The sequence below is a fragment of the Protopterus annectens genome, chromosome 12.part0, assembly GCF_019279795.1.
Source record: "Protopterus annectens isolate FY-2018-M chromosome 12.part0, PAN1.0, whole genome shotgun sequence".
Classification (NCBI taxonomy): domain Eukaryota; kingdom Metazoa; phylum Chordata; order Ceratodontiformes; family Protopteridae; genus Protopterus; species Protopterus annectens.
Window position 1 is genome coordinate 413,250,500 of NC_056746.1, and position 11,565 is coordinate 413,262,064.

The following is an 11,565-nucleotide window of genomic DNA, read 5'->3' on the forward strand; positions in this document are numbered from 1 at the left end:
AACTGAGAGATTTTATAAGTGGCATTTGTCCAGCTGTTTATTTGCAAAAGTATGTTGTTTCCTTTTTATATAGAATGACTCCAGCAAAGGGTTGATAATTAATAAATAAAATAATAATGATAATAATAATAAAATAAATAAATGCATACATGCTCCTGTCTCAGGGCAAGCTTTCACAATCCCTCAAACAAGATACCCACACCTCCAGGTTGGTGGCACAGCACGAAGCATCAGAGACTATCCATGTGCAATTAACAGTAGGTAAAACTGCCTTCCAGTTTATAGCCTGCTACAGACCACCCTCCCAAACCCAGGAACCCTACTCTGCCTTCCTGAGAACACTGGAAAATATGAAGGTCACTCCAAACACCATTATATTGGGCATCTTCAACTACCCAAATATAGACTGGGAGCAATACTCTAGCTCCAACACCCTAGCCCAAAGGTTCCTAGAATTTATAAACTCAAATGCTATGGAACAACTTGTTACCACTCCCACAAGAGGGGAAAACATAATGGACCTGATCATCACCAACATGGGGACTCTATGCTCCAGACCAGAAGTGTATCCCTCACTGGTAAGATCAGACCATAAACTAATCTCACTGGATATTCACATCCCGACCCCCCTCCTGCCCAGAAAACCACAGTGAAAAACTTCTCTAAAGCAAATTTCACACTCCTCAAAACCGAGGTGGAATCCTTCAAAGCCCCCGGGCCTGTGGAAAATACTGCCCAGACAGCAGAATCCTTTATAAATACATTCTATGAACACCTTCAGGAATGCATGGATCTTGCAATCCCAAATAAAACCAAGACCCAATCCTCCAAAGGCAGACGTCCAGTCTGGTGGACCCCAGCCATAAACAAACTATACAATATTAGGAGGAAGCTACTAAATGATAGAGCAAAATCCCAAAAAGGGAAGGCATCTCTGATCAGTATTAGCAAAAAACTACGGGCATTCATAAAATCATCTAAGGCCAGCTTCGAGAGAAAAATTGTACAGGACACTAAGGATAATCACAAGGCTTTCTTTAGTTATGTTAGGAACCTGGGTGGGAATTCCCAGATATGCTCAGAATTAGTCCATTAGACAAAAAATACACCAAACACACAGACATTGCCAACATCCTAGCTGACAAGTTCAGTGCAAACTTCTCCCCCCCTCCCCACCAAAAGGGCAAATATCTATCCCAGCAGAGTGCTGCCCCCCTGACATCTCGGATGCTCAGGTAAGAGCCGCCCTCTCCAAAGCAAAAAACACAGCATCAATGGGACCAGACGGTGTCCCAGGCTGCGTCCTACATGAACTCCAAGAAGAGCTAAACCCAAACATAAAACTACTGTTCAATCTCAGCCTTACTACAGGATATGTACCCAAAGAGTGGTGTACAGCAACAGTGGTCCCTCTCCACAAAGGTGGTGCCTCAACGGATCCTGGAAACTATCGTCCCATAAGCCTGACTAGCTTGGTCTGCAAAGCTATGGAAAGGATCATCATGGATCTCATAAATAAAGATATTGGGGACCTACAGACACTGGATCCTACCCAGTTCGGCTTTGTTAAGGGCAGATCCTGCCTCTTAAACCTGGTTGATTTCTTGGAAACAGTCACCAAGGCCATTGATGAGGGAAGGTGGTCCACACAGCCTACCTGGACCTCGCATAAAGCCTTCGATACAATACCCCACTGGCATTATAGATAAGCTCTCCAGCTTAAATATAAACCCCTATGTCACTAGATGGGTTGCAAACTGGCTCAAGGACAGAACCCACATGGTTAGAATTGCTGGAGCCATATCAGACTCCAAACCAGTTACAAGTGGCATCCCACAAGGCTCAGTCCTGGGACCTCTCTTGTTCGGTATATATTTCTCGGAGGTACAGGCCATCACGGAAGGACTGTGGCTGACCAAGTTCACAGATGACTGCAGACTGGGTGCCATAATCGACTCTCCAGCCGACACAGGCATCCTCCAAAAGGGCCTCATAGAAACAGACAACTGGTGCCAGAGCCATGGCCTCAAGCTAAACGCCAAAAAGTGTATAGTCATCCCCTTTGGCAAAAACAAAGTGCCCACAAATTACCACATAGGTGGTAATCCATTAAGTACAGAAGAAGTAATTAGGGACCTGGGGACCCAAGTTGATAGCAGTCTCTCATTTGACAACCACGTGGCCAAAGTGGTTAGAAAAACATTTTATATAGCCCACCTAATCATGAAGGGATTCACATCTAGATCAGGGGAGGTCATCGTGCCTCTTTACTCATCCCTCATCAGGCCCATAATTGAGTACAATGCCCCTTTTGGGATGTACCTTACCAGACACCTGCAGCAACTGGAAGGACCCCAAAAGTACCTCACCAAGAGTATCAAAGGGCTCATACTGATGCCATATGCTGCCCGGTTAAAGAAACTCCAGCTCTACTCAGTGGCATACCGCCTGTTCAGGGGCGATCTGTGCCTGACGTATAAAGCCATGTCCAACCCGGAATTAATGGACATGCTGCACCTCAGAAAATCCAAATCCCGTCGAGCTATGCGCTCGAGAGACTTGAACCTCAGCACTGAAATAAATAGGACATGCTGGAGGGACAGATTTATAACCCAGAGGCTCCCTTCACTCTGGAATAAAATCCCAGTCCAGGTTAGGCAGAGTCCCTCATTGACTCTCTTCAAGAGGAATCTTGATGAGTGGATGTGAGATCATAGGTTTACCCCTGGTATCACTTCTGTGTCACTGTTAGACAGATGCACAATATACTTACCTCGAAAAATGGCATAGCAAAATTAATTTAAAATGGGTGTTGAAAGCCAAACACATTCTGGTTAGGCTTATAAATGCCCTAGGGCAGATAGCCTCGTATGAACCTATGAACTTATGAACCTATGATGTATTGATTAACTTAATAAGATAGTGGCAGTATTGTTCTTCACCCTTTCCAAGTGTATATAAAAAGGAAATTTAAAACATTGTTAGTAAAACATTACAAGTTAAGAGTACAGGACCATAAATGCAACAGTAAGAAAGTGAAAACAAAAAATATCTATTGATATAAACTGAAAGGAAGCCATTCACCTCAGAAAACAAATCTAAGGGGATCCCAGAAAGACATGCACAACTATTAGTCATTTAATCATTCCCCAAATCAATCAGAAAAAAAAATATCAACAAAAAGACTTTAAGGTAATATTAATAGAAGATATCCAAAAATCTGATAAGATAATATGAAAACTTGGTAAAAAGACTTTGACAACATTTTTCAGTGAAAGAAATTCTAACTATTTCAAATAATCCTAAAAACTGCATCTCTTGTGTTGGATTCCTAACCTAAGCAATGCTCTGCCAGCTCAGAAACAGTGCATGTTTAGAAGCAAGGATACTTTTTGTGTTTTCAATTCTTTACCCTACCTTTATCAGTGATTCATCGAGCTGTTTCAGATTCAGTATGTGCAGGTTACCAATAATAGGAAGCGGAATGGGACCTGGAGGTAGTTTGAAAGGAGAAGGTGTCCAAGTCAATGACACGTAAAGCACAAGTAGCAGCAAAAGTGAGACACAAAGCAGCTGTGCTGCGTTACTGTTTAGCAGCGAAGTATAAAATGTAGTCATGTTCACCATTTCAGTCCTCAAAGAAGAGAAAAGAGGGATAAACAAAACTGTAAACTGTAAAGCAGCAACAGTTCTGGTTTTATAGTTTGCAGGTAATGAAACTTTATAGTCTTGTTTCTAACCCACCCACAAGAAACATTCGATCATTTCACCAGCAGATTTAATTAAAGTGACAGTACATTAAAATAAATAATATTTGTGCGAAGTATGACATCAGCTTTTTGGAAGACACTTATGTAATGTTATGAAGTAACTGGCTTGCTGGAATTGACCTTACAGAGATGCTAATGTTCATATATTGATGAAGAATATTAAGGAAAAAAATGTAAACTCTGCTGGCAGGACACCTTTAAAGCGTTTGTTGTATAAGGTAAGGATTTCTGAACCTACCAAGGCTGCACTTTGCCCTACATACTGCAAACTGATTAGCTCCAGTTTTCTTTCTCTCTTTCCATGCTGTTGTTCTGCCAGAGTTCTATGACTGTCTCACACTGGGTCATAGAAACTGTCACTACGTAAGGACCTCATAGCCAAATGTTCTACAGGTTTTTTCATAGATCACTTGCAGTTCCTTGTTGACCAATATGTTACTTGTGCTGCTGTAACACAGAACCATCATTTTCATGGGATATGAATATATTGTAAATAGCATTGCAGTTACAAAAAAGGAGAAATTATTTTGTGGTTGTTTTAAGTATGTAACATCAAAAAAGAAAGTGAAGATGACAAGCACTTAAGGTACCTTCAGGTAATGACAAATAAACATATATTCTCAGGGATCACCTGAACTATAAGATTTGAGAAAGAAAGACATTGATGACATTTTTCATCCTTAGTACTACTAGAGCTGAGCTTAAAACACTAGGGCTGGTATTCATAGTCCGAGAATTCGCATTTTCATAGTGGTAATCCACAAAGAGTAGTCTAAGTGGTTATGCAAATCCCAAACTTTCAGGATGACTATGAAAATGCAAAGTACTTTTTATAAACATGCCCCTATGGCAAAAGTGTAACTCGCTTATCGCATAAGTGATAGGAGGACAGATAATACACAGATAAGTTGCCTTGCATGTTTGCATATGAGTATAATTCATATAGATTAATCTATAATGAGCTTGTTTGCATACTGAGCATGTAAATGGCCCTGAACTTATCCCAGTAAGCAGCACTTTACCAGCAGAATACGAAGATGTGAGGGAAAGGGAAAATGCAGTATGTACTGCCATACATTTTAAAAGGAGGTATAGTTATTGACTTTACTTAAATAAATTGTTTTTAAGGTATGTTAGTGTTTGTGCATACTTGGGCAAAATACTGAAGGGTTCAATAGGTGAAATGCTTCATTTTGAAGTCATTAACATGCTTGTGCAGACATGGATATACTGCTGAAGGGGTCGTTGGGGAAAATGTTTCATTTTAATGTTAGTGAAGTGCTTGCGCAGACATGGATATACTACTGAAGGAGTCGTCGGGAAAATGTTTCATTTTGGAATCAGTCCATTGCTTCTGTATACTTCGACATATTATGGGTTGCTTGGGAAATGTTTCATTTTGGTGCTTGTGCATACTTGAACATACTACTGAAAGGATGGCTGGGGGGTAAGTTTGTGGATGCTACTCCAATATCACTAACTGGAAAGGCTCACCCAGTCTCTGCCACAGTTTGCTGTGAAGGAAAGGTTAGTTTGCTTTTTATTTCTTGTATTTTGTATTACTTAATTGCCTTTTTCTATTTTTTATACTGCGATGTGTTTTTTTTACACTGTGTTTCACTTGTATTCTGCTTTTAACTGCATATTAAAACTTGAAAAGAGACCACAGCTCTGGCCCTTGTAAGTAAGACAGAATTCTTCACACCCTCCTACCCTGTTACTGTTGTGTTCTTAAATACCACTGTCTTTCTAGTTGCCTGCCCCTTATGTTAATTTGACCATATATCTCATTCCCTCTCTCCTTTCACTGGCTGGTGGGAGTAAGCACAAGATTATCATTTTGTGAAATCACTCCCCTTCAACTATTTAAATTTATTGGCAATCCTGCTGAATTCCATAGTATCAAAATCCTAAAGTGCCTACCCCCTTTCAATCTATCTTGCTCTTTTAAAAATAGTGGCTCTCCACTAAAACTTAACTTTTTAGACAGCTAAAACATAAGTTACCCACTTTCATATCTAACTGCTTAATGCATAATGCAGTGTTTAGGATAAACCATCTTTTCATCTTACCTTTAAGCATCTATTGCAAGACCACCAGTTATTGGAGAGCCCACATTCTGCTATTCAGTAGTCATCTTGTGATTAGTGCTTCTGTTTTGTCCTGGTGAGAGAAGGAGTGCAGTGATATTATTTCCTGAAGACTGCTGATCACCAGAAAGCCTAATAACTGCTTTATAAATGATGGCTTAGAATCTGTGCTTATATTCTGGTCCTAGTGAGAGAAGGAGCAGAGTGCATTGATTCCTGACTCTTTCTGGTTGGAGAGTGAGTGTCTGTGCTAACATACCTATTTGGTCTGGTTGCTATTCAGGGCATCTACCAGAGAAAGGCTAAAAGCCTACAGATTGTTGCATCATCTGGGACAAGACTGTGGATCACTAAACAAGCTGTGGCCTGCTTCTCCTCTTGGGATTGGTGATAACATTTTGCTACTGGTGAGAGAAGAAGCAAAGGAGCATTGTATCCCAACATAGGGAAGCTGTGGTGAGACCAGTGTTAGTAGTAGCCAGGCAGTAGCCATTCTTGTGGCTCCCCTCTTCTCATCATTCTTGACAAGCTAATTCTTTGTTTTCAATAAGTACTGCTTGATTTGTTTCTAACTTCAGAATATCTGCCTAAATACTTCATCCTTAAATTTTCTAGGTCTACGTATTAGTTTCCCCTCAAGTGTTTGGCAGTTCTCTGTACACACTCAGACACCTTGAGTGACATTTTTCTGGTAAAAGCACAATTGAAGTTTCTCCATTACCTAGTTGCATACAGGACAACTAGTTTGTAGTGACAAGCACTGTCCATATAGTCACAAACAGGATACTCCTGCAGTGATTAATATTCTCACTCCAACTGTCTAATCAATAAAAAAAAGGTTTGGTGTCATGGATATGAACTTTCCTACTGTCTCTGTTACTGCATTGGTGGATATGGGCATCCTGAGGCAATTTAGAAATTGCCTCATTTTTACTGATAACCAGTTAATTCTCAAACAAACTGATATGGTATGTGAGAGATGTATTTACACAACGTCACTGGAGGCAAAGCTCTTACATAAAAGTACTCCTAATGCTAATAAGGTTGTCAGTAGTACACACGCTGCACCCATCGCTAAAAATTCAAAGCAGACATATACAGTCACATATGCTGAGCCACTTACATGTAACCTTCCTAAATCACAAAGGCCTCCTAGACGAAGTACACATAAAAAAATACCCTCAGCAGCCCCAAATGCGCTCTTTCAAAACAACACCCACATCAACACATAGAGCTGCATTTCATGGAGCCTCTACCTCTAAGCCCATAAGGCAAGTCACCACACAATCCAACATTCTAGTCATTAGAGACTCCATCATGAGACACACTGATGTCCCTCTCACCAGGCTGAGTAAGGGGCTAGGAACTGTCACATTATGCATGCACTCAGGTCACTGGACCGCAATTACCAATATGACTCAGTCATAGTCCATATGGGAGTAAATGACCTCAGACGTACCTCCCTACGCTATATGAAGAGAGACATCATGGAGTTCTTGGAATATGTGTCTCAGGCTGGTATGAGTCTAGCACTGAGCAGCATTTTACCTTCTCCAAAGATGATGCTACGATACTAACAAAAGATAATTGACTTTAATAATTAGCTTGGTTTCTGTTGTCATTCTAAGGTTTTGATGGTCAACAGACCAAGCTGCTTTGCCAGGGTGGTCTGCACCTCTCACCTCTAGCCTTTTGATTATTAGCTAAAACATTGTCTTCCCCAATAGTGCCTTTTTTAGGCAATGCCAAACTGAAAGTACTTCTGACATAGCAAATCAAAACCAAGGAAATCTAAAGGTATTACTGCTCAGTGCTAAGAGTCTAAACAAAAAACTCCACTCTCTAGAAGCTCTGTTTACCCTAGGGAATGCTGATGTCTGTGCGGTCACTGAGACATGGTTTAAAGCCACAGAGAGCACACCAACAGTGCAAGGTTTTAATGTCTTCCACACATTTAGGCCAACTACTTCACAGGCAATGACTAAAGGCAGAGGTGTCTCTATTTACAGTTTGTTTGTGTCTTTCGGCTTTTCCCGGTTAGGGGTCGCCACAGCGAAACTCTGGTCCGCTAATGATTGGCAATTGTTTTTTACGTACCGGCTTGCCAGGCCTATCGCACAACTTTCAAGGAAGGTATGCCCATTCACGCATGTCTCCACGCAGAAGACGCTCTAGCTGAGAATTGAACCGGATAGCGTCTTACTGTGAGGCGACAATGCTACCGCAGCACCACCACCGCGGTATTCAGGTGTCTCTATTTACAGTAAAAGTAAATATACTTCAAGGCTGGTCAAATAGGACAATGCACTTGAGCGGATCCATGTTCAAATCACCATGCAAGCTATATGTCCTCCTGTATGACCCAGGAAACCCATACCATGTATTTAAACTTATTAGAAAATAAACATCCAATACCATATTCATGGGTGACTTTAATTACCCCACTATTAACTGGAAATCCTATACGACACCAAACATACTCGCATAAAGATTCCTGGAATTTGTAAACACAAACTCCTGGACCAGATAGTCAGTGCACCAACCAGGGGTGCAATCATACTAGATCTGGTCCTCACTAATATGGGAGATTGCTGCACACCCCCTACTGTAATGCCTTCCCTGGTAAGGTCAGACCACAAAATGGTCTCCTTTGAAGTAAAAATAAAACCTGGACCCCCAACTAAACCTGGAATATTCAGGAACTATCCCACATCTAGCCTCCTGCTATTAAGTGAGAGCCTGGCAAAATTTCAAGCCCCCATAAACCCTGAGAACACTTCTAACTATGTAGAACTGTTCACAGAAACCCTGTACAAGCATGCTAATAGCTGCATAGAGGCAGCTGTACCAACCAGGAAAAAATACAGAACTAACTCAAAAAGCAAGCCACCCCTGTAGAATCACAAAATCAATCAGCTGTATAACAGGTGGAAGAAAATCATGGCAAAAATTAGGAGGTGCAGCAACCAGATGGATACAAGCACTCTCATCAAACTAAGGAAACAACTCAGAGGACAAATAAAGCCTACCAAAGCCAAATTTGAGGTACATTTGGCCTCCCAGGCCAAGGACAATCAGAAAGTATTCTTTAGTTATGTCCGCAACCTCAAAGGTTGTGTGCAAAATTGTGTGCAAAGCTCATTGCAAATGGAGCCACCTATACTGAGCCAGAAGATAAAGCAAACATCTTGGCTGATAAATTCAGCTCCAACTTTATTCCTCTCTCCCCATCAACCTTCCCTCAGGAAATATCAAATATAACTCTCCCTACTATCACTAGGGAACAGGTCCTTAATGCTCTCTCTAAGACCAAGAACACTGCATCAATGGGCCCAGACAATATCCCAGGATGTCTTCTACATAGCACAAAACATGACCTATTAGATCTGGAATTACTATTTAACTGTAGCCTCCAAACAGGCTTCGTACATCATGAATACAGAAAGGCAACAATCATCCCTCTGCACAAAGGTGGGCCATCTACAGACTTTGGAAACTACAGACCCATAAGTCTCCCTAGTCTTTTATATATAAAGCCATGGAAAGAATTATCATGGAGATTATCAGTAGAGATATAGTAAACCTCCAGACACTGGACCCAACTCATTTTGGTTTCGTCAAGGGCAGATCATGCCTACTCAACCTGGTGGACTTTTTTGAGAAGGTCACCAAAACAATGGATGAGGGCAAAGTCGTTCACACTGCCTACCTTGACTTGGCAAAGGCATTTCACATAGTACCCTACTTGGGCATTGTTGACAAACTCAAGAGGTTAGGGACAAACCCGTATGTCAGCAGGTGGATAGCCAACTGGCTCACAGACAGGACCCAGGAAGTTTGAATTGAGGAGTCCACCTCTACAAAAAGGCCAATCACAAGTATAGTCCCTCAGGGAATCAGTCCTTGATCCGCCCCTTTTTGGCATTTACATCTCAGAAGTCAAGGCCAATGTCAGTGGTCCCTGGCTGACTAAATTTGTAGATGATTGCAAATTAGGAGCTGTCATTGAATCCCACATTGACACAAATATTCTCCAGGAGGGGCTGACACAGGCAAACAACTGGTGTCAGAGCCATGGACTAAAGCTAAATGCCAAGAAATGTATAATAGTATCCTTTGGGAAGTCATCCATCCCTGGTTACTATCATATTGACAACACACTCCTTAGAGTTGACCCAGTATTCAGGGACTTAGGGATACGCATAGTAATCCAGTCTTTGATCATCACGTGTCTACAGTGGTGAGGAAATCACTCTATGCTGAGCAACTTATAAACAAAGGTATGGCATCTTAGTCCAAGGAAGTCATTGTTCCACTGTATTCGGCATTCATTAGACCTATCATTGAGTACAATGCTCCCTTTGTTATGTACCTAACCAGGCTTATTCAACAGTTGGAATGTCCACAGAGGTTCCTCACTAAAAGAATACAGGGAGTAAGTAAAATTCCCCTGTGCAGACTGCCTCAAGGCCCTATCTCTGTATTATGTCTCCTACAGGCTTTCCAGAAATTCATCCCTGTTTCGGCACCTATGTCTCTAATGGACAGAGGTAACCTGTAAATGGTTCATCTCCCAGGCCTATGCTTACACTTATCAAAGTTATCAAAACTTCTCAGAGATTTGGGATGCATGGCTAGGCTTAAAAAGGCCCTTGTGGTAGTTAGCCTAATAAATACCTATGAACCTATAAAGGTGAAGCATTACTTTTAACAATGGATGTGTGTACCATGCGGATGTCAGACTATGAACTGTAAAATCACCTCATTAGCATATGCCACTTTACAACATTTCTCATTTGTGTCTCATTATTTTTAAGGCATTTCACATTAGCGTAAATGGCCTCTATGAATCTCACCTTTGCTGCACTCATTTATAATCATCAGCAGTACACCTATTGCATTTGCACAGCTAACTATGAATATCATCCTAAACAGTGAGATTCGCACTAGTCGAAAGGATCAAAGGCAGTAACAACCTGTGTTGATATATGTATTTGTACACCACTGAATTTATTTAATTTTGCTCATCACACTAATGTCCCAAGTCAAATTCCCTTTTTATAGCAACACACGTTTCTCAAGCTGTAATACCTAATAAAAACAGTTATATGGTAATGGCTATAACAAAGGACTTTATATTGCTGTATTGTTGAGTAAGCCTATGGTACAAGATTGTTAGTAGCTGCAAGACGAAAATACAGGTACTTAACCACTAGTTATGAGTGGGCATTAGCATCTGAATATTGTACAACAGAAGTATATAAACAATACAGATTGGTATTATAAGGAAATAACAGACCACAAGGGGATATTGTGAGGCCTGATGCTAATGGACACATCCCTGGCAATTCTAGTATTTCTCCCATCTTGTCAGGCATTATTGTTCTTAGAAAATAACCTCTGTGGTTGACTTTGTTGATATTGTGTTGCTCTATATTGTATTTCATAGTGTGTGTTGTGGTAAGGCCTTGTTATGTCAGTAACTATACCATTTCTTTAACAATAACTTTATTAAGTGCACAGCAATTTATTGTGAGACATGTCAGCCACTGGAAATAATGAAAAGTCTGTATATTTTATTTTTAAACAAAATAATTATCATGTGTAATATTTATTACTGAATTGATATAACTATGTACGCTTACTGATTTGCTACTTTTATTAATTTGCTAACCTGGTAAATCCAATAATCAATTAGCGACTTG

The 11,565-nt window shown here is 40.7% G+C and overlaps 1 protein-coding gene across 1 annotated transcript in view; it reads right to left on the reverse strand.

The window, feature by feature from the left end:
- Positions 1–3,702, reverse strand: part of LOC122816617 (cytochrome P450 2K6-like) — a 353,165-nt gene extending 349,463 nt beyond the window's left edge. Inside the window, exon 1 of the mRNA XM_044089525.1 lies at positions 3,418–3,702. Within this exon, the coding sequence (XP_043945460.1) occupies positions 3,418–3,627 (210 nt within the window). The 5' untranslated portion in view covers positions 3,628–3,702. The remainder of the gene's footprint in view (positions 1–3,417) is intronic.
- Between the last annotated feature and the right edge of the window lie 7,863 nt (positions 3,703–11,565).